The 25,040-nt window shown below is 36.8% G+C and overlaps 1 protein-coding gene across 1 annotated transcript in view; it reads right to left on the reverse strand.

Annotated features, from left to right (window-relative positions):
- Positions 1 to 25,040, reverse strand: part of DNAH7 (dynein axonemal heavy chain 7) — a 380,869-nt gene that overhangs the window by 10,992 nt on the left and 344,837 nt on the right. Inside the window, exons 61-64 of the mRNA XM_055290080.2 lie at positions 22,507 to 22,692; positions 20,564 to 20,701; positions 16,361 to 16,591; positions 1,391 to 1,543 (exon numbers count right to left, since the gene is read on the reverse strand). Coding sequence (XP_055146055.1) covers positions 1,391 to 1,543; positions 16,361 to 16,591; positions 20,564 to 20,701; positions 22,507 to 22,692 — 708 coding nt within the window. The remainder of the gene's footprint in view (positions 1 to 1,390; positions 1,544 to 16,360; positions 16,592 to 20,563; positions 20,702 to 22,506; positions 22,693 to 25,040) is intronic.

Consider the following 25,040-nt stretch of genomic DNA (forward strand, 5'->3'; position numbering starts at 1 on the left):
GACTCAAGCAGTATGCCTTCCTCAGCCTCCCAGAGTGCTGGGATTACAGGCGTGAGCCACCACACCTAGAGAGCCTTTCAACTTTTGAATACAACACTACTTAATAAAATGTATCCAAAGACATTTATTGTCTTTTAGATAAACTAACAAATGACCTCTGAGGAATAACAAGCCATACTCTCAAGGTTTTAAAAACAGGTAGCATATTCAGTATTTGTCCTGATTTCAATTTCATACCTATCATATCAGCTTGGAAATTACAATGTGCATTAATGCAAACAAATGTCTGTTTTATACATGCCCCATGATTCTTTCAGAAAGGCTCCCTACAATAGTGAATATCTATATGCATTGTTACACAATATATCATGTTATATAGTTGAACAGAAGAACAGATCCCCATAAAGTCTGGTCAGATGGTTATGTTTTTCACTTTTTTTCTCTCTCTAATTAGTCATTAGTACCCAACAGAATGTTGCTTTGGAACTTTTTCTTCCTACTTCACTAAAACACAGTAAAATTCAACATATAGGAACACAATATTGTACAAGGAACTCCTGGAAGAAGCAGGGTAGTGAGACCTTAAGGCCTTTAGAAATATCAAGATACTTTAGTTCTCTGTTCGTAACATAGATTCTAATGGTGAGTCAGTTGAATACCAACTTTAACTAGATAGTAAATTAGAGAAGCCAATCTGAAGAAATGAGTTTGAAAAGCTTTTCCCGAAAAGAGCCCAAGGTATAACTTTATCCTTCAAAAACAATCTTACTTCCTTAGTATTGACTGTAGCATAACAAAATGCCTGAATTATGAAAAGGGAATTTAACCATTTTTATCCCTGCAGAAATTTCTTCATAGGCGGCTTTTGACACATTATATACAGAATCTAGGAAATTAATCGATATTTCTAATAGGTATAGTTGTTAATAAGAACATAGTTAAGCACCAATATTACCAGACAATTAGTAGATAGGCTTCTGCCCACTCAACATTTCCAAGACAATTAGCCATTGAGGTCATTACTGACTTGGGCTGAAACAGCAATCTAGTGATTTCATGACCTAGAAAAGTGCTGGGCAATGAAGCTATAATACCCCTCACTGGTAGCTTGACTGGCTTTCTAAGATGTTTTGCTGTAGGTATCTATTTTAATGTTAAATACTTAGTGGAAAAACCAACATAGCTAGATGTTTTACGCTTTCATGTAGTACTAGCTTTTTGACAGTTCAGTGTAGCAGTTACATACATTGTATGAAATATTAAGTAGTGGTGATTTGTGCCTGGGGTGCACAGAAAAACTAGAGAGTAATACTCATTACACTAAGCATTCTGAAAAAGAAAATGAAACCAGGAGAAACTTAACAATATATGATCATTTAGATGAACTTACCTGCAAGAATTTTAGTCTTGCAAGGAAGTCATTCACATAGCTGCCAAGTGGTTTAAGGCTTGGGTAGGATTTACCCATCCACATTTCTGGAATTTTGACATTCAAAATGCTGCTAACCACTTCTTCAAGATCTGTAGACATGACTACAAGCCCCTGAAACACATTTAACCTTGGTTAATATAATAATACAGATTACGATAGATTATAAGCAACCACCTTTTAAATACCTCCTTCACGATTATCCTTTGTTTACATTGTGATTAGTTAAGGTTGAGTCATACAGGAAAAAAAAAAAAAGTGAAGATATTTGTTTTTCCTTACAAGTAGGCCAGGGAGTCTTTGAATTATTCCTTAGAAAAATATTAACAATTTTAATCTAACATTTTTTTCTTTTTTGAGACGGGATCTTTCTCTATTGCCCAGGCTGGAGTGCAGTGGTGGGATCATGGCTCACTGCAACCTCGACCTTCTGGACTCAATTAATCCTTCCACCTCAGGCTCCCAAGAAACTGGGACAACAGACATGCATCACCACACCCGACTGATTTTTTACTTTAAAATTTTTTTTGTATAGGAAACCAGGCAAGGTGACTCATGCCTGTAATCCTAGGACTTTGGGGCCGAGGCAGGTGAATCACTTGAGCTCAGGAGTTCAAGACTAGACTGGGCCACATGGCGAAACCTCATCTCCACAAAAAATACAAAAATTCGCTGGGTGTGGTGGTGCACGCCTGTAGTACCAGTGACTTGGGGGGGCTGAGGCAAGAGGATCACTTGAACCTGGGAGGTCGAGGCTGCAGTGAGCCAAGATTGTGCCACTGCACTCCAGCCTGGGTGACAAAGTGAGACCCTATCTCAAAAAAAAAAAAAGTTGTAGAGATGGGGTCTTACTATATTGCCCATGCTGGTCTCAAACTCCTGGCCTCAAGCAATCCTCCTGTCTCAACCTCCCGAAGTGCTGGGATTAAAGGCATGAGCCACTGCACCTGCACCTGAGCTAACCAAGTTTTAATACAAAAATCTTAATCAATACTTGGCTACTCGCTAGCTATTAAGTCACAGATTAATTTTGACTTAGTTTACTGTCTATTAAGTGAATAAGTTATACAGTTCTATACTGCATTCTGAAAAGGATGGTGATAAATATAAAATTAGAAAAATTACATAAAATGCTTTGAAAAGTTAAAATGTCCTGGAATTGAATTATGAAGCCTAGTTGACTATTTCCCATTTTGAATGACTGATGCATGGATGTTAAAATTTTGAAGGCCCTGATAATTCCTGCTTATCTGACTTTTAACTGGGCCAGTTGCTATTATTCATTTCTGTCTTTCCTATGGTTGAAAATATTATTCCAGCTAACATAGGGAGAAGATATGGGAGTAAATCTGATGTACTAAATTCACACATTTCATTTGCCGTCTTCTCAAAACCCCTCTGAAACAGCAGTAAAGGAATTTACTTTTTAAAGACATAAGCCCCGAAGTGTAGAAACAAAGAGGGGAAGGGAAAATGACAACACAGTTGTCGGAGCTAGAAAGCATATGGCTGCTGGTAGTAGATTTAGCATACAGAAGAAACCTGACCCTAAATTGGCAGGGGGAAAAGCTAAGAATCAATCAGACATACACTGCACAATACCCCTAAATCTTGGGAATGAATGTCATAGATACTTCTGAAAGTGGGGCGAGGAGGGCAGTGTTAAAGATCATTAAAACTTGGTTTAAAAAACAGAACCCTAGATCTTCCTCCCCCGCCCCACAAACTATGCATTGCCTACCTTGAATATAATCTGGAGAGGAAAATGCAGAAATCCCTAGAGTGGGAAACGCCAGGCCCCGTTAGGGCCAAAGTTACCATACTGAAATCAGGGAGATTAAGTGAATGCATGAATACTGGATGCTGAGATTCCCTGGAGCTTCTTTTCCCTTTTAGTTCCCAGAATACTAGAGCCCCTTCCAGGAAGGACACAAGAAGAAGCAGGTCAAGAAGAAATACATAATCATGCTGAATGTTTCTTAAACAGCCTAGCCAGGTAACACTACATTGAAGACCACAGTCAACAATCACCAGTATTCTTACTATGTTCATTCAACATGATAATGCCGCATTCTTAAACATAAGTAGACAACCCCAAATTATCAGATACCAGAAGAGGCTTCTAACATGTAAAGTTTTTCAATTATGCATTCAACTTCTAAACACAAAAAAGATTATTCTGATTTTTTATTTCTTCTTGTATCAATTTGGTAACATGTTTTCCCAAGAATTTGTCTATTTCATTTACATTTTAAAATGTATTTACATTTTAAATGTATTGGCATAGGAATGTTTGAGAAGGGAGGCAGAGCAAGATGGCCAATAGAAGCCTCCACAAATCATCCTCCCTGCAGGAACACCAAATTTAACAACTATCTACATAAAAAAGCAACTTCATAAGAACCAAAAATCAGGTGAATGACCACAGTACCCAGTTTTAACTTTAATCACTGAAAGAGGCACTGAAGAGGGCAGGAAAGACAGTCTTGAATTGCTGATGCCAACCCTCCTCCATCACCTGGCAGTGGCAGTGTGGCACTGAGAATCTGTCGCTTGTGGGAGGGAGAGCACAGTGATTGAGACTGTACTGGAACCCAGTGCTTTCCTGTCACAGAAGATAGCAACACCACGAAGAGCTCAGCTGATGCCTGTGAAAGAAGCATTTAGACCAACCCTAACTATAGGGGAAACACACATCCCAGCAGTTGGAACTTGAGGTTCAGCAAGCCTTGCCACCACCAGCTAAAGTGCTCTGGGGTTCTAAATAAACTTGAAAGGCAGTCAAGGCCACAGGGACGACAGTTCCTAGGCAAGGCCTAGTCCTGTGCTAGACTCGGAGCTAGTGGCTTGCGGGGGGGCATGCCATCTAGTGAGACACCTGCCAGGGTGGTTAACAGAGTGCTTGCACCACCCCTCCCCCAATCCCAGGCAGCACAGCTTGCAGCTCCGGGAGAGACTACTTCCTACTGCTTGAGGAGAAGAGAGGGAAGAGTAAAGAGGACTTTGACTTGCAATTTGGGGGCCAGTTCAGCCACAGTAGGATGGGGCACCGGGAACAGCCTTGGGGCCCACATTCCAAGCCCTGGCTCCTGGACAATATTTCTAGACACATATTTGGTCATAAAGGAACCTGCACTCTTGAAGGGAAGTGCCCACTCCTGGCGGGATTCATCACCTGCTGACTAAGGAGCTCTTGGTCCCTGAATAATAAGCAGCAGTAGCCAGGTAGTACACACCATGGGCCTTGAGTGAGACTCAGTGCCATGCTGGCTTCAGGTGTGACCCTGCACGTTCCCACCTTGGTGGCTACCAGGGGAGATTCTTTTTTGAGGAAAGCACAGGGAAGAGTAAAGGGAGCTTTGACTTGCAGCTTAGGTACTAGCTTGACTGCTACAGTGGGGTATGCACCAAAAGGGCTCCTAGTGTCCCCAATTCCAGGCCTTGGCTCCTAGATGGCATTTCTGGAAAGGAGTTCAAGACTAGCCTGGGCAACATGGTGAAACCCCATCTCTACAAAAAATACACAAATTAGCTGGGTGTTGGTGGTGCAGGTCTTTAGTCCCAGCTACTTGGGGGGCTGAGGCAAGAGGATCACTTGAACCTGGGAGGTTGAGGCTGCAGTGAGCCAAGATTGTGCCGCTGCACTCCAGCCTGGTTGACAAAGTGAGACCCTGTCTTAAAAAAAAAAAATTGTAGAGATGGTGTCTCACTATGTTGACCATGCTGCTCTCCCAACTCCTGGCCTCAAGCAATCCTCCTGTCTCAGCCTCCCAAAGTGCTGGGATTATAGGTGTGAGCCACTGCACCTGCACCTGATCTAACCAAATTTTAATAGAAAAATCTTCTTAATCAATACTTGGCTACTTGCTAGCTATTAAATCACAGACTAACTTTGGCAACATTCACCACAAGGTGGCTAAAGACCCCTTGGGCTTTGAGTAAGATCAGCAGTAGCCTGGCAGTACTCCCTGTGAACCTGTGGTGATGGCAGCTACAGGGAGAGGCTCCTCTGCCTGTGGAAAGGGGAAAGAAGACAACACAACTGTGTTTGAGAATAGCTTTGTCTTGTGCTTTGGGTGCCAGCTCAGCAGCAGTAGAACAGAGCACCAGGTGAATTCTTAGGATTTCAGGCTGTGGGCTCTGACTCCCAGGCAGCATCTCTGGACTCATCCAGGGCCCAGGGAAACTGACTGCTGTGAAGGGAAGGACACAAGCCTGGTTGGCTTTGCCATCTGCTGATTGTAGAGCCCCAGGGCCTTGAGCAAACATAGACAGTAGCCAGGGAGTGGTTACAACAGGCCTTGGATGAGACCCAGTGCTGTGCTGGTTTCAGGTCTGACCCAGCACAGTCTCAATGTTGGTGGCCATATGGGTGCTTTTGTCACCCCTCCCCCAGCTTCAAGCAGCTCAGCACAGAGAGAGTCCATGTGTTTATGAGAAACAAAGGGAAGAGAACAAGACTCTTTCCCTTGTAATTTAGAGAAGTCTTCTGAACCTTATCCAAGACCACCAAGGCAGTATCTCTATGAGTCTGAAAGAGCTACAGTGTTACTGGGCTTCTAGTGCCCCCTAAAGCAGATACAGCTGCAGTGACCAAAAACTTAGATCACAACATCCAAGTCCCTTCAAATATCTGGAAAGCCTTCCCAAGAAGCATGGGTACAAACAAGCCCAGACTGCAAAGACTACAGTAAATACTTAACTTATCAGTGCCCACATACTGACAAACATCCACAAGCATCAAGACCATCTAGGATACTGAATAGTGTCTGGGTAGCAAAAAATAAAATAAAATAAAAAATAAGACCATTCAGAAAACATGACCTTACCAAATAAACTAAGGCACCAGTGACTAATCCTGGAGATACAGAGATATGTGACCTTTCAGACAGAGGATTCAAATAACTGTTTTGAGGAAATGCAAAAAAAAAAAAAAAAAAGATTCCAAATAACACCGAGAAGGAATCCAGGATCCTATGAGATAAATTTAACAAAGAGATTGAGATTTTTAAAAAGAATCAGGCAGAAATTCTGGAGCTAAAAAATGCAATTAATATGCTGAATAATGCATCAGAGTCTCTTAACAGCAGAACTAATCAAGCAGAAGAAACAACTAGTTAGCTAGAAGACAGCCTATTTGAAAATACACAGTAAGATGAGATAAAAAAGAAGAAAGCACACCTACAAGATCTAGAAAATAGCCTTAAAAGGGCAAATCTAACACTTATTGGCATTAAAGAAGAGGTAGAGAGAGATATATGGGAAGAAAGTTTATTCAAGCAGTAGTAACAAAGGACTTTCTAAACCTAGAGAATGATATCAATATTCAAGTACAGGAAGATTATAGAACAAGCAGATTTAAGCCAAAAAAGACTACCTCAAGGCATTTAACAATCAAACTCCCAAAGGTAAAAAAATAAAGAAAGGATCCTAAAAACAGTAAGATAAAAGAAACAACATACAATGGAGTTCCAATATGTCTGGCAGCAGACTTTTCACTGGAAACCTTACAGGCCATGAGAGAGTGGCATGGCATATTTAAGCTACTGAAGGAATAAAACTTTTACCCTAGAATAGTATATCTGGTGAAAATATCCTTCAAATATAAAGGAGAAATAAAGAGACTTTCCCAAACAAACAAAAGCTGAGGGGTTTCATCCACACCAGACTTGTTCTGTAAGAAATACTAAAGGGTGTTCTACAACCTGAAAGAAAATGATGTAAATGAGCAATAAGAAATTATCTGAAGGTATAAAACTCAGGGTAATACTAAGTTCACCCAAAAACAGAATATTATAACACTGTAAGTGTGTTGTGTATACTACTCATATCTTGAGGAGAAAGGCTAAAAGATGAACAAATGAAAAATAACTACAACAACTTTTCAAGACACAGTATAATAGGATATAAATAGGAAAAACAAAAAGTTAAAAAGCAGGAGGGATGAAGGTAAAGTGTAGAGTTTTTATTAAGTTTCTCTTTGCTTGTTTCTTTGTTTCTGCAATCAGTTTTAAATTGTCATCAGTTTAAAATAATGGGTTACAAGATATTATTTGCAAGCCTCGTGGTAACCTCAAAGCAAAAAACATATAATAAATATACAAAAAATAAAAAGCAAGAAGCTAAAACATACTACCAGAGAAAAATCACCTTCACTAAGAGGAGAGTAAGGAAAGGAGGAGAAAACCAGAAAATAACAAAATGGCAGGAGTAAGTACTTACTTATCAATAATAACGTTGAATGTAAATGGACTAAACCTTTCAATCAAAACACATAGAGTGGCTGAATGAATTTTTTTAAAAAACAAGACTCAATGATCTGTTGCCCACAAGAAACACACTTCACCTATAAAGATACACATAGACTGAAAATAAAAGGATAAAGATATTCCATGCCAATACAAATCATAAAAGAGCAGGAGTAGCTATACTTATATCAGACAAAACAGATTTCAAGACAAAAACTACAAAAAGAGACCAAGAAGGCGATTATATAATGATAAAGTGGTCAATTCAGCAAGAGGATATAACAATTTTAAATACATATGTACCCAACACTGGAAAACCAAGATATATAAAGCAACTATTAACAGCCAAAGAGAGACACAGACACCAATAAAAATAGTAGCTGGAGACTTCAACACCCTACTTTCAGCATTGGACAGACCATCCAGACAGAAAATCAACAAAGAAACATCAGACTTAAACTGCACCACAGACCAAATGGTCCTAATAGATATTTACAGAACATCTCATCCAGTGGCTGCAGAATACACATGCTTCTACTCAGCACATGGATCGTTCACATGTTAGGCCACAAAAAAAGTTTCAAAATATCCAAAAAAATGAAATAATATCAAGTGTCTTCTCTGACCACATGGAATAAAACAAGAAATCAATAACAAGAGGAATTTTGGAAACTATACAAATACATGGAAATTAAACAATATGCTCCTGAAGACCAGTGAATCAATGAAGAAATTAAAAAGGAAATTGAAAATTTTCTTGAAACACGTGATAATGGAAATACAACATGCAAAAACCTACAGGATACAGTGAGAACAGTAGTAAGGTGGATGTTTATAGTTATAAGTGCCTACATCAAAAAAGTAGAAAAACTTCAAATAAACTACCTAATGATATATCTTAAAGAACGAGCAAAGCAAGAGCAAACCAAACCCAAAATTAATATAAGAAAAGAAATAATAAAAATCAGAGCAGAAAAAATGAAATGAAGAAAGTACATAATCAACAAAATGAAAAGTTGGTTTTATGAAAAGATAAACAAAATCAACAAACCTTCAGCCACACTAAGAAAATAAAAGAGAGAGGACCCAAATAAATAAAATCAGAGATGAAAAAAGAGACATTACAATAGATGCCACATAAATTCAAAGGATCATTAGTGGCTACTATTAGCAATTTATTATACCAGTAAACTGGAAAACCTAGAAGAAATTGAGAAATTCCTAGAAACATACAACCTACCAGGACTGGACCATGAGGATATCCAAAAACTGAACAGACCAATATCAAGTAATAAGATCAAAACCATAATAAAGGGTCTCCCAGCAAAGAAAAGCCCAGGACCTGATAGCTTAGAATTCAGTACTGAATTCTACCAAACATTTAAAGAAGAATTAATACCAATCCTACTCAAGCTATTCTGAAAAACAGAGGTGGAGGGAATAATTACAAACTTATTCCATGAGGCCTGTATTACTTTTACCAAAACCAGACAAAGACATATCAAACAAAGAAAACTACAGGAAAAAAAATCTACAGGCCAATATCCCTGATGAACAATGATGCAAAAATCTTGAACAAAATACTAGCAAACTGAATTCAACAATACATTCATCATGACCAAGTGGGATTTATCCCAAGAATGCAAGAATGATTCAACATACACAAATTAGTCAATATGATACATCATATCAACAGAATGAAGGACAAAAGCTATATAATAATTTTAATTGATACTGAAAAAGCATTTGATAAAATTCAACATCCCTTAATGATTAAAAAACTTAAAAAACTGGGTATAGAAGGAACATACATCAACTTAATAAAAGCCATATATGACAGACCCACAGCTAGTATCATACTGCATGGAGAAAAGCTGATAGCCTTTCCTCTTAGATGTGGAACATAACAAGGATGTCCACTTACACAACTGTTATCAACATACTACTGGAAGTCCTAGTTAGAGCAATCAGACAAGAGAAAGAACTAAAGCACATCCAAATTAGAAAGGAAGAAATCAAATTATCCTTGTTTGCAGTTGCTATGATCTTATATTTGGAAAAACCTAAAGACTCCACCAAAAATACTATTAGAATTGATAAACAAATTCAGTAAAGTTACAGGATATAAAATCAACATACAAAAATTAGTAGCATCTCTATATGCCAAGAGTGAACAATCTGAAAAAGAAATCAAGAAATCAAGAATCCCATTTACAATAGCTACAAAAAGATAAAATACCTAGGACTTAACCAAAGAAGTAAAAAGACCTCTATGATAAAAACTATAAAACATTGGTGAAAGAAATTGAAGAGGACACAGTAAAATGGAAAGATATTCCATGTCAAAGGATTGGAATAATCAATATTGTTAAAATGTCCATCCTACCAAAAGCAGTCTACAGATTCAGTGCAACCCCCATCAAAATACATATGACATTCTTTATAGAGATAGAAAAAAACCCTAAAACTTATATGGAACCACATAAGACCCAGAATAGCCAAAGCTATCCTGAGCAAAATGATCAAAACTGGAGGAATCACATTACCTGATTTCAAATTATACTAAAGAGCTATAATAAACAAAACAGCATGGTACTGGCATAAAAACAGACACACAGCCCAATAGAACAGCAGAGAGAACCTATAGATAAATCCATACATCTACAGTGAACTCATTTTTGACAAAGTTGCCAAGAACATACTTTAGGGAAAAGAGAGTCTCTTCAATAAATGGTGCTAGGAAATCTGGATATTCATATGCAGAAAAGTGAAACCAGACCCCTATCTTGCCATATTGAAAAAATTAAAATGGATTAAAGGCTTAAATCTAGGACCTCAAACTACGAATCTACTGTGAGGAAACATTGAAGAAACTCTCCAGGACCTTGGATTGGGCAAAGATTCCTTGAGTAATACTCCACAGGCACAGGCAAACAAAGCAAAAGTAGACAAATGGGATCATACCAGTTAAAAAGCTTGTACATAGCAAAAGAAGCAATCAATGAAATGAACAGAGAACCCAGAGAATGGGAGAAAATATTTGCAAACTACCTATCTGATGAGAGATTAAAAATCAGAATATATAAGATGGTCAAACAATTCTGTAGGAAAAACTCTAATAATCCAATTTTAAAATGGGCAAAAGATCTGAATAGACATTTCTCAAAAGAAGACATACAAATGGCAAAAACGCATATGGAAAGGTGCTCAATGTCACTGATCATCAGAGAAACCCAAATCAAAACTACAATAAGATATCATCTCACCCCAGTTAAAATGGCTTATATCCAAAAGACAGTAACAAATGCAGGTGAGAATGTGGAGAAAAGGGAACACTTGTACACTGTTGGTGAGAATGTAAATTAGTACAACCACTGTGGAGAACAGTTTGGAGGTTCCTTAAAAAACTAAAACGAGAGCTACCATATTATCCAGCAATCCTACTGCTATATATACCCAAAAGAAAGGAAATCAGTATATTGAAGATATATCTGCACTCCCATGTTTATTGCCGCACTACTCACAATAGCCAAGATATGAAAGCAACCTGTGTCCATCAACAAAGGAAAAGATGAAGAAAACGTGGTACTTATACACAACAGTGTACTATTCAGTCATAAAAAGAAAGAGATCCTGTCATTTGCAACAAAATGGATGGAACCGGAGATCATTATGTTGGAATGATTATGGATGGAAGCTAAATATTAAAACAATTGAACTTGTGGAGTTAGAGAGTAGAATGATGGCTACCAGATGCTGGGTAGAGTAGTGGTATGTAGGGTTAATAGTAGGGATGGTTAATGAATATTTAAAAAAATGAAAGAATGAAGGAGATCTAGTATTTGATGGCAAAACAGAGTGACTACAGTCAATAATTTAATTGCACATTTAAAAATAACTAAAATAATAATTCATTGTTTATAACACAAAGGATCCATGTTTGAGGTGATCAATACCCCATTTTCCCTGATGTGATTATTATTCATTGTATGCCTGTATGAAAATATGTATCCCATACATATATACATATACATATATATATATACTATATAACCACAAAAATAAGAAATAAGAAATAAATAAAATGTATTGGCATAATGTTTTCATGATGTCATCTTCAGATCTCTTAGACTATAGGGTCTATTTTGATGACTTCATTTCCATTGTTGATATTAGTTTTTGGTTACTTCTCTTTCTTTGCTTTATCACTTCTATTAGTCTTAAAATAATGACCATTTGGCTTTGTTGAGTCTTTATTTTATTATGCTTTTTGTTTTTCTAACATATATTTGAAGCTGCATTCTCCAATTTTTGGCATGTTGATATTTGTTCACTCTAATATAAATTATTATTCAATTTTTATTTAAATTTTTTCTTTAAGCTGTGAGTTAGGAAGTGTTTTACTGAATTTCCAAATATATGGGTATTTCTCATTGTGCTTTTGTTATTCATTTCTAGCTTAATTCCTCTCTGATCAGAGAATATAGTCTGATGATCTGAGACCTTTTAATTTATTGAGACTTGTTTTATAGTTTTTATATAGTCAATTTTTGTAAATGTTCCATGTTGATTTGAAAAGTATATTATACTCCTGTGGGAATCAGTGTTCCATATACACCAATTAGCTCAATTTGTAAATGGTGTTGTTCAACACTTCTATACCTTCACTCCTCCTCCTCAAAATTTCCTCCTCCTTTTTTTTGTTCAGTTTTAGCATTTAAAATTTATTTATTCTAGTACTGAACTTACAAGATATTCTTTTTCTTGTCTCTTAAGCCAAATAATTCACTTCTTTTCCATCTTTCTTGTTTAATAATTAAATTAAAAATAGTTAAAGTTAAGACTATAAATTTTGGGTATAACTTCAATTTTATCCCATAATTATAATGTGTAATTTCTTTTGTTTATTGTTTTACTTTTTAAAAACTGCCAACTAGTTTCTTATTTCATTTAAAAAGTAACACAGGACATTTTATAAAATGATTGCTCTGTATTCTTAAAAAATGTCAATATTATCAAAGATACAGAAAGGCTGAGAAACTGTCTTGGAATAAAGAAGATAAAGAAACATGGCAACTGAATGAAATATTTGATCCTGGTCTGAAATCTGTGTCAGAATAGATTTTGCTAGAAAAGACAGAATTGGGATGATTGAAAAACTGAAATATTTGATTGCTGATTAGATAAAAATATTACAGTTAGGTTTTTATTCTTAAATTTGATAACTGTATTATGATATTGTAAAAGAATATTCTTGTTTTTAGAAAGTACACCTTAAAGTATTAAGAGATAAAGGGGTATAAGTAAGCACTATTCTCAAATAATTCAGAAAACATTTATATATGGGTATATATATTTATATCTTTAATATATATATTATATATCTTTTATATATATTACAAATATATATCTTTAAGATATATAGAGAGAAGCAGAGGGCAAATGATAGGGCAAATATGGCAAATTCAGGAGAATATAATTTTACAGAGAATATGCATATTTTTAAGAAATCACAAATTGAGTCAAACAATACATAAAGTAATATACCTTTTTTCATTTATCAATATGTCTTGGCCTCTTTCCACATCAGCAACTATAAAACTATCTCACTCTTAACTGATGGGCATTTCATTGTGTATATTATCATAACCACTGGATAATATTTAGATTAATCACTTATTGAAACAATGCAGTGCTGACCATTCCTGTGCTTCTAGCTTTGCATACACGTTCATGTATCTATATATATATATTTAGGATAAAGAAGATTTAACATTTTTACTGATATTACTAAGTTGTACTTCAAAGAGGTTCAACAATTTACATTTCCAATAACACATAAGAGACTTCCTGATGACTGACCTGCCAACAATGAATACTGTTAAGTATTTAAATATTTGCTGGAATCCTGGGTAAACTAAAATTGAATCCTTCTATAATTGCAATTCTTTGACATTTTTACAATATTGAACTTTTAAGTTTTAGTAGAGCTTTGATCTTTTACAAATATATAGGTTCAACATGTTCATTTGCTAAATTTATTGTCATAATTTACCTTTTGTGTAACTGTAAGAAATAGGTTTTGTCTTATGTATTGGATATTGTCATTAAAAATACATCTGGTTTCAGCATTATACCAGAAAATGTGATATAAAATTGTCCCAGTTAGATTATGTCATTTCACTGAGATATTGGAAAAAGGAATGAGTTTAACATGAGGACTTATATTGCTACATTGGTCACAGATATCATGTCAAGTTAGGTTTTTCAAATTTGAAACATTTTCCTCCTCAGATTAGTGAAATATGAAGAGAATGATGAAAGAACGGCATGAGAAAGACATTATAAGTAGTTCATATGAGTTGGGTGAAAGAAATTGATGCTTCAAAGTAATCTAAGCTTGTGGAGAATAAAGCAACTCCACCTTGTCATTTCTTTTTAGTGATGGGGTCTTACTGTTGTCAAGGCTAGTCTCAAATTTCTGGGCTCAAACAATCCTCCCAACTCAGCCTCCCAAAGTTCTGGTATTACAGGTGTGAGCCACTGCACTAGACCAGCAACTCCATCTTGGATGCCAATCTGCCATGTTGGCGTCTCATTAACCCCTGTGCTGAGAATGCCTTTAAGATTTCTACTTTATCCACTGTAACCATAAATCCTGCCCTTAGGTCAAAACAACCTTGACATTAAACCCTGCTATTGGGCAGATTCACATAGCATTATTGCCTTTCCCTGAGGGATTGTCTTCAGTTGTCCTATACATTCCTTCCCTATGATGCATCAGCCCTGGGTCTAGGGGGTAAAGGTGTTAGGACCCACCATCTCCTCTCACTGCTGCCTGGACATTATGACTTCTGTTCGTAAGTCACTATTAAATGTTCCTTTCTGAGAAACTGAATTTGTTCAGCTTCTTTCTTTGGTCTCTCAGTTTCTCGGCCTTTGTGGATAGGTTTGCATAGACCTGCTTGCCGCCGAAAAATGCTCATCAGTACTACCAAAATATTTGAGATAATTTATACATTTCATTTTCAAATATAATCAACGTGATGCAGACTCTGAAATTTATCTCCAGCTTTGACTTCCCTCTTGAACTCTAAAGGAGGTATCTAACAACTCGATCTCCCCATTGAGTCTACCAGGCATTTCCAAATTAATATGACCAAAATATAATTCTTGATTTTCTACATCAAATCTGTTCCTTGCCCAGACTTTCCACTTGCTTAGGCCAAACATTTAGGAGTTATCATTGACTACTCTCTTGCTCACACACACATCAATTTTCAGCCAGGGTAGTAGACTCCTCTTTCAGTAATAACTCATAAGCAGCCACCTCCCTCTGCCTCCAATGCTACTACAAGAGACCAGTTCAGCTGGATTTCTCAATCATATCATTGGTCTCTGTCTGTACTGCTGTTTCCCCGTAATCCTTTCAGGTCTTCTCTCTAGTATTAGGGTCTGTCTCGTGCTCACTCCACTCTAGCCAATCAGCCTTCCTACTTGTGTTCCTGGACCAGGCCCAGCTTGTTTTCTCTTGGCTTTACACTTGTGTTATACCCTCTGCCTGAAATGCTCTTCCCTGAAACATTCCACGGATTGCCCCTCAACATAATTTAGGTCTCTCTCCAAGAGTCATTCCTCAGAGGGACCTGACCCAACCTAAGAGAGCTTCTCACCCATCATTCTCTACTCCCTAATCTTGTTTAATTTTTCTCCATAAAACTTACCACTTACCAAAATTTATATGTATTTGTTTATTTTTATTTTGACACAGGGTCTCACTCTGTTGCCTGGCCTGGGTAGGATCGTAGCTTACTGCAGCCTTAACCTCCCAGTCTCCAGCGATCCTCCTGTCTCAGCCTCCTGAGTAGCATGCACCACCATGCCCAGCATTTTTTTTGTTTTTTCAGAAGAGACAAGGTCTTGCTGTGTTGCCAAGGAAGTTCTCAAACTCCTGAGCTCAAGCAATCCTCCCACCTTGGCCTCCCAAAGTACTAGGATTACAGGTATAAGCCACCACACTTGGCCAGTTTATTTCTCAGTTTGCCTCCCTCACTAAAATTTGAGCTTGGGCCAGGAGTTGGTGGCTCACACCTATAATCCCTGCACTTTGGGAGGCCAAGGCAGGAGTATCACTTGAGCCCAGGAGTTCAAAACCGGCCTGAGCAGGGTGGCGAGACCCCATCTCTCTAAAAAAATAAAATAAAAATAAAATAAAATAGCCAGGCTGGGTGGCTCAAACCTCTAATCTAAGCTACTCAGGACGGTTAGGCAAATTAATCCCTTGAGCCCAGGGGTTCACGGCTGCAGTGAGCTGTAATCACATCACTATACTCTAGCCTGGGTGACAGAGTGAGAACCCATCTCTAAAAAAATAATAATAATAAATGAAAAAATGTGCTTTATGAGGGCAAGGGCTCATTCCTTACCACATTGTGTCTCCTTAGCATATATCCAATCCAGGGTCCTATCCCTATCTAACATCCTCTATACTTATTTCCCTGTTTATTAACTCTCATTCCCAGAATTCTATAAGCTCCTCAAGGGCAAGAATTATTTTCTAATCTTATCTATCCCCAGAACCCAAAACAGTGCTTACACAGTATTTGTGCTAAACAAATATTTGCTAAATAAATGAAGGCTATATGTAATTTAATGGGGTTTTTTTTGGTGTTTTTCACCTTACCTTGATTGCTTTTTGAATATTTATGCACGAATCTCTTATGGTCTTCAGTAACTTATTGAACCGTCCTATCTCTTGGACAAGTACAGTGTTCATGCTCTGAGTGTAAGTTGTTGGATATCTCCTCATGGCAGCCTCGATGTCGAAGTTGTTTGGAAGTTTGCCCAAGATGTCACCAGCGACCTCATTCACTACTTCATCTGATGATTTTGCACCAGCACCTGCTGAACGAGACTATGAAGAATCCAAACTATAACTCAAAAATCCTCATAAAGGTCTAAGAATAGCTGAATAGGAAAAATCCTAAGGTAAATCTTTATAAGAAAGAACATTGCTCTCTATTTTATCCATGATCCCTCTCCACACAAGATTTATTAAAGTGATGATAACAGGCAGGAGGATGGATTTTCAAGGGAAAACTATTGTTAGAGAGGAGGAATAAGGGCATGTAATGTGTTCAGAGGCAAAAGAGGATCTGGAGAAAACAAAGAAGCTGTATGCTTGGCTGCCTGGGCACAGGGGGAGTTGCAGATGCTGCAGATAGTGGAAGAAAAAGCATTGCATTGGTGGAGTGGCCAAGCGATGGTGGGCATTAAAACCCAGACAGGGGAAATCTCATCTTGCTTTGAGAAAGCATGCCACAAAATATATTTGCTAATAACTCTGGTGTCTACTGGTTGCCAAAAGCAGAGATATAGTTTCTCCTTGAACCAGGAGAGCAAAGAAAATAAGCTCATCTCCTCTAAGCAGCTGGAAGAGTTATGGAGGAAAGACAGACTTTAGTGATTCATGTTGGAAGTAAGAAAGGAGAATTTCAGTTCCATTTTTGTTTTTTATATTTATGGTGGCACTGTGTAAATGAATCTATATTTTCTGAAAAAAAATTAAATCCTCAGAACAAACGAATATGGGGTGTGTGCTGAAAGAAAACAAGTACTATTAGAATATAAATATATCTCATGTTTTACCAGTCCGAGGAAATTGTGTTTAGTCTTCTTTTAGATTTTGTTCCCTGGTTTCTATACTATAAATATTAATATGCTCAAAATTGATTCTGAAAATATTAACTTTATTTTCTTTTTTAATATTAATTATTTTTACCTAAGTTTCTATTGTGACTTTTGTTTTTTTTGAGATGGAGTCTCACTCTGTTGCCCAGGCTGGAGTGCAGTGGCACGATTTCCGTTCGCTGCAACCTCTGCCTCCCGGGTTCAAGCACTTCTCCTGCCTTGGTCTCCCAAATAGCTGGGATTATAGGGGCCTGCTACCACACCTGGCTAATTTTTGTATTTTTAGTAGAGATGGTGTTTCACCATGTTGGCCAGGATGGTCTCGAACTCCTGGCCTCAGATGATCCGCCTGCCTTGGCCTCCCAAAGTGCTGGGATTATAGGCGTGAGCCACCGCACCCGGCCTCTACTGTGATTTTAACACTACTTACCACATACCACCATAATATCGTATACAGTTACACAATAAAATAATTAAATGTTGGTACATTTTAATTATGTGCTATTAAAAAAGAGATATGCTCATATAATAATCCTTTATTATGATTCCATAGTACCGGGTTTACAACAAAATATAAAAACAAATCATAGAGAATGAAAGTGAGTATCTGGCTAAAACTAATGAAATATCTAATTCCATTATATTTAAAGAATCATATGCTGATTTCCAGTGGTATTTTGGTGTGCATAAAAGGCAGCAAAAACTCATTAAAATATTCCCATATTCTAGCAAGAGCTGTGCCTCTGCAAAAAAAAAAAAAAAAAAAAAAAAACAAATCCAGGTCTATAGTTCTTCAAAAAACGTAAAAAAATGATTTAGTAACACAAACATTCCCCTTACCTATTTCTCACACACAAAGATCACATGATTAGGATGATAGGTTTTTGAAAGTAATATCCAACTGATACTGATAATTAAGAGCAATTGGGTCCTATTTATTTATAATTATTTATCTTAGCTTTTTCCTCTTTACTGTCTTTCTTTAGAGTTATCACAAATAGCATCTGGAAACTTCTAAGGGTTATTTTCCTCTTAAAGATAAGTGGAATTCATTTTCAGAGACATCAGAAAGTTTAACCTTTTCAGAGATCCTAGATTATTATCTAGTTTTATAATATTCTAAGTTGAAACAATTTTTCTATTCTAAATAGTGTGTGGCAGTTAACCACAAGCAAAGGAGCTCTGCACAAGCAAACTTCTTAGCTCTGATAGCTTCCTCTTTTATTTTTTCCAAGATAAATTAATTAAATACAAAAAGTCTTGTCATCATTAACTTGCTCTCCAAGCTCTGCAGTTCTGGTCTCTTTACCTCTGAATTGTGATAAACCCAATCTAGAATCACTGAACTACTGCTTACCCATTCCTATAATTGTATTTGCCAACCTGAGTTTGAGGATTGAAAGAGATTGCTTAATTATATACTGAAAAGATACCCCTTGTGTATTTAAACTTATTTGTTTGGTTCGGAGTCATTTTCTGTTGGAATGACCCCACTGTTTCAGTATTCTGTAATGTGACACACCCCATCAAGTTTAAGGAAAGCCAAAAGACACTGTTAATGTCCTGTTGTCAGACTGTTGTGTATTACATGCAATCTAATACTCCTAAAGAGCTACTCATTCATGTTTGCACATACACTTTTATGCCCAGGCAATAACTGATTTTAGTGCTATCAATATCTAAAATGGGTGTAAAAATAGTCTTTGTTTCTTTTCCCTTATTAGAAAATGTCATAGTAGAGTAGACCAGAGATAGGAGTTCCATGGACTCTTCCATTATTCCATTATGCTATTACTAATGAATAGTCCACATTATCCTTCTAATTTTTAGCTTTTTAAGAATCTCTGGTTATCTGCCTTCTAGTTCTCATCCCACTTTCAGAATCTGGAAAGATAATATAGCATAGTGGTTTAGAACACAAGATTCTGGAGCCAAACTGGTAGGAGCCAGACCGCTTGGTTTTGAGTCCTAATTTGAAATCGTACAAGCTGACTTTGGGCAAACTACTTAATCTTTCTGTGCCTCACTTTTCTCACTGTAACATGGGAATAGCAATAGTTAGACCCTACTTCACAGGACTGTCATTAGGATTACATTGTTATACATAATGGCACTTAGAACAGCACTAGTACAGAGTAAGCACTATACAAAAGTATTAACTGTTGTCATTTTTACTCTGAGATGCCATAGAAAGATCAGTTACAATTCAGTTAATAGGATAATTTGCTTGACTGATTATTCTTCCTTAATTCATCAAAATTTTATTGAATCATTATGGGAACTCTTGCCATTTGGACTAATTTCCTTTCAAAAACAAATTAACAACTGAGCATATCTTCTAAAGGAATAACAATACAAGATAGCTTCCTCTTTTATTTTTTCCAAGATAAATTAGTTAAATACAAAAAGTCTTGTCATCATTAACTTGCTCTCCAAGCTCTGTAGTTCTGGTCTCTTTACCTCTGAATTGTGATAAACCCAATCTATGTCTTAATAGACAAGCAACATTAGCAAATGTTTTTCATTAAAATGTACTGACCTGTGCTCATGGCAGCTAAATTCTGGTGTCTTTGCAGATTGCTTTCCCACACCCCAATGCACTTATGCACTCTCCAAGAGAGCTGCGTCTACAAATTCTTCTCCTATACTTTTAAATTTATTTTGTACTTACTATTGCAATTATATTTTAAATGTTATACTAATATAAATCTGATAAAATATGAGTGTGAATGAAACTGTGTCCATGTAAATCAGTTTAAATGTTCTGGAACAGCTGTTGAAATACTAGGGGACTGGAAAATAAAATAGGTAAAACTTTAGATGAATTCTCTCATCAAACTGCTTCCCAAGTATCTTTGAAATTCTTCTTCCTCTTTAAAGAAATTTAAAAGGGACACGATGTACACGTATTTAGGTAGGGCAAGAAAGGCAAAATGAAATTCCCAGAAGCAGAATGATACTTAAAGAATATGCCTTGGTTCCCAAAAAAAGATTGATGAAAAAAAAAAAAAAAAAGTACGTTCGTGTACTTAGTGTTCAAATCCTTATTTAAGTTATGTATGTATTTTTGTCTTTTCCTTTAAATGTTTCTCCACTTGAACAGAATTGTGTAAGGAAGCCTGTTCAGTGCTGGCACACGTGCCTGGGGAGCATCCTTCCTAGGCCTCAGAAGCCAGCTCCTATACAGATCACACACCTGTGTAAGAAGAATGTTATTAAACAGCAGCTGAGTTTCTGACTGATCCTTAGTGATATCTGCATTGGCATTCATCCCAAAGATTTCTGGTGCTGGGGTCAGTGGCAGAGTCTTTGTGTATTCAATGTAGCTTTTGTGCTGCAGAGGTGAATAACAAGAAGTCAGGAGATTAGAAATCAATTACTTTCTAGAACTTTTCACAGAAAAGAGGCAGTTTTCAATACTCAAGTTATTGACTGGATAGGCCTGTGACACTGAACATCGAGTGCTTTCACTTTCTTTCAGCCTGGGCCAAAGTTTAAAAAAAAATATGAACAGCCAGGCACAGTGGCTCACGTCTGTAATCCCAGCACTTTGGGAGGCCGAGGAGGGTGGATTACCTGAGGTCGGGAGTTTGAGACCAGCCTGACCAACATGGAGAAACCCCATCTCTACTAAAAATACAAAATTAGTCGGGCGTGGTGGCACACGCCTGTGATCCCAGCTACTCAGGAGGCTGAGACAGGAGAATCACTTGAACCCAGGAGACAGAGGTTGCGGTTAGCCGAGATTGCTCCATTACACTCCAGCCTGGGCAAGAAGAGTGAAATTCCGTCTCGAGGAAAAAAAAAGAACATATTTACAGAGAAAAAGAAAATGTACCATTCAATTGGAATGGGTTTTTTAATGGCGGGAGGGGAATCCTGGTAACTTCATTTAGAAATTACCTACAGAGAAATCTTTGTGTCATATTTTGCTGATGATTATTCTTAATTTATCACAATAAAAATATTTTTTTCTGATTTACTCTGATTCTGTTTACTCTTACTGTAAAAAATTCACCCAATTCAAAAAAGTAAAAATTATTTAAAATTCTGTTATTCTGAGATAATCACCATTAACATTACACTTCTTTTTATGCATACACACATATTTTATACTTTGTTTAAATGGACTTCTATTAAAATTTCATACCTTCCTTGATGCTCATATAATCATATACAAACATCCACACACACACATGGCAAAGGGGGTTTGGTCATGGATGGCTTTACGATTTAGGTCCCTTTACAAACATCTTACTTCATCTTGCTTTTTTCTCACTTGGCAATTCATCATTGGAGATCTTGTTACCCCAGCTCCCATGTTGACTTGCTGTACCCAATCAGTGACCTAAGCATTGGGAGTGATTTTTCCCTTTATCTATACCAACATCTGCCCTTGGCTAGCATTAATCCTAGTGGAAGATAAGGTTAGGGTTGGGGGGTTACAGTATGTGTTTCTGTTGCTTGTGTTTAACTTTCAATATATGCCCTTTGACTTCTGGGAATAAAATGAGAACCAACTTGATTGTCCTAGCAATCTCTAGAAATCCAGTGTGATCATCAGAAGGCAGTGGACAGGACTGGAGAAGAGCAGAAGGGAATCTTGGTCTTGTGCTGCAGGTGGTTCTGTGTCTCGCTGCCACCTTCTTACCTGTGTGGCCTTGGGCAAATTATTCTACTGTAATGAACCTGCTTTCTCATTTGTAAAAGGGATAAAATAATAATACCAATGTTAATTTGATGTTCTAGTGAGATAATTACTTGTAACTGACTTCCAAATAATTATAAATATTAACCACTACTGCTAATAATATTTTGCTAATACCATCTCTTATGTATTTCCATTTTAATTGGGGACAATGTCTTTTTAGCCAAAGGACTGAGTTTATGATGACAGAACTTCAGGTCACTGAAAAAGTGTGAGCCACGTTTCTGATACTTCTTACATTACAGAGAACAGGAAACCCCTAACTCCACCTATAGCATGAGCTTTGTTTTATCCCTATATGACTGAAGAAAGCACAGACAAGGGTAACAAAATAACAAGGCCTGCAGCAAAATCACCATTTAAAAAATATCACCACCACCAAAATAATTTCATGTCTTACTGCTTTTAGTTTTTTTGAAGGGCATACTTACATCACCAGAAGGAGGAACAAAATAGATGCCACTTGAGTCGAACTTATAGTCTGAATTTTCAACTAATTCGGGATTGAAGAATTTGTTTAGAATGCTGCGGAGCGTGCGCCGGTCCCAGTCATCGGTCACTCTGCCTCCATAATTGCATTCGCCAGTCACGTACCGCAGAGCCTCATACGGCAGTTCCTAAAATAGAGAGCACGTGTCGGTCAACCAGTTGTCAGGAGCATGTTATACAGAACCATGTTTCTTGTTTTTTCCTATTATTAAATTAAACATCTTACAAAAAGTTTGCATTAACACAACTTCCCTTCATATGCTTCCCTGCTAATTGTTGACATTTTTCCCAGGGCTGTTCACTTCTTTTCTGGCTTTTTATTTCCATCCAGTCAATGCTGAGAATGGAGCTCCTCTATTAACTTGTGAATTTATTGTCTATTCAACCAAAATTATTTCAACACCTACTATGTGCCAGATACAAATGAATTAGATCATAATGTCATCTATGAAAACTTTGCACAGCTGAGTGACATGCAAAGCAGATACAGTATAATTCAGAGGGTGGGGAACGTGGCTCACAACTGTAATCCCAGCACTTTGAGAGGCCAAGGCGGGAGAATCACTTGAGCCCAATAGTTTGAGAACAGCCTGGGCAACATGGGGAGACCCTGTCCCTACCAAAAAAAAAAAAAAATTAACCAGGTATAGTAGCACATGCCTATAGTCCCAGCTAGGGACAGGGCTGAGGTAGGAGGATTGAAACTGCAGTGAACAATAATCATGCCACTATTCTCCAGCCTGTGTGACAGAGCAAGACCCTGTATGAAAAAAATATATATACATATATACATATATACATATATACACATATACATATATATATATATAAAATAAAACTCAGAGATCAGCAGTGTTACTTTACCACCTTTCAATATCCATATATATTTGACAATTTGAATCATATATATATGTACACAATTGTACACATTTTTTTTTTTTTTTTTTGAGGCTGAGTTTCATTCTTGTTGCCCAGGCTGGAGTGCAATGGCACGATCTCAGCTCACTGCAACCTCCACCTCCTGGGTTCAAGCGTTTCTCCTGCCTCAGCCTCCCGAGTAGCTGGGACTACAGGCGTGTGCCACCACACCCAGCTAGTTTTTTATATTTTTAGTAGAGACGGGGTTTCACCATGTTAGCCAGGATGATCTCGATCTCCTGACCTCATGATCCGCCCGCCTTGGCCTCCCAAAGTGCTGGGATTACAGGTGTTGAGCTACCGCTCCCAGCCAGACTGTACACTTTCACAAATTCTTACATGATTTCTTTTACAATTTCATAAAACATTCTTTGAAAATACTATTTTCATAACTGTTTTTAAATATTAAACACTTTCGTTGCTTCTAATTTTCAATGTGCTGAATTATGTTCATTAAATATACATTTCTTAAAATGTCTAATGATTCTTCAGTCTAGATTCCTGAAAAGGAAATTACTATTTTCTTTCCAAAGAAAGAAGCTTATAAAAAGCAATTTATAAACATTACCAGTCTGCTTTTCCAAAAAGCTGAAGCATTTGTAGCAGCCAGTTTTAAAATCTTTGCTAATATGGTAGGTCAATAATATTATTTTAATTTGCATTTCTAGAACAATAGTGAGGTCCACAATTATGTCATATGTTTGATAACATTTGTTGTTCTTTTTAAACTAGCCTCCTATCTATTTTTCCTATTAAAGTATTGTAGGTTTTTTATGTTTGTTTTTTGAGTCAGAGTCTTGCTCTGTCACCCAGGCTGGAGTACAGTGGTGTGATCAGGGCTGTCTCCACCTCCAGGGTTAAAGAGATCCTCCTACCTCAGCCTCTCAAGTAGCTGAGACTACAGGCATATGCTACCATGCCCGGGTAGTTTTTGTATTTTATATAATGGTGGGGTTTCACCATGTTGCCCAGGCTGACCTCAAACTCCCAGGCTCTGGCAATCCACTGCCTCGGCCTCCCAAAGTGCTGGGATTACAGGCATGAACCACTGCAGCCTGCCCTATTAAAGTTTTTATAGTACTTCTTTGTATATACTCTTTTATAAACTGACTTTTATTTTTCAAATTTGTGGAAATATTTTTTCTACTTAGTTTTAAAAATTATTTTATTATGTTCTTTAGTGTATAGAATTTTTAATGTTTATGAATGCAATGGTGTTGATTTTTCACATTGCAATTTATTTTATCCTGAGCATAAATACTCACACACCCACAAGCAGTACAGAAAATTCTATTTCTCGCTGCTCTCAAAAAAACAGGTATTATCATTTAGGAAAATAATTGACAATAAAACAATATAATTATTTTTAATTTTGATTTTGACATTGGCACTCTCAAAATTCTTATTCACCATTTGTATTTCTTATTTTATAAATTATTCACTCTGATCTTTTATATGTTTTCCTAATTTAAATGATTATCTTCTTTTTCTTATTCAAAAGCTCTGTAAAAATTGAATCAGTCTTTCAGATAAAATTTTAAATATTTTATCCATTTAT

This window comes from Symphalangus syndactylus, chromosome 8, assembly GCF_028878055.3.
Source record: "Symphalangus syndactylus isolate Jambi chromosome 8, NHGRI_mSymSyn1-v2.1_pri, whole genome shotgun sequence".
Classification (NCBI taxonomy): Eukaryota; Metazoa; Chordata; class Mammalia; order Primates; family Hylobatidae; genus Symphalangus; species Symphalangus syndactylus.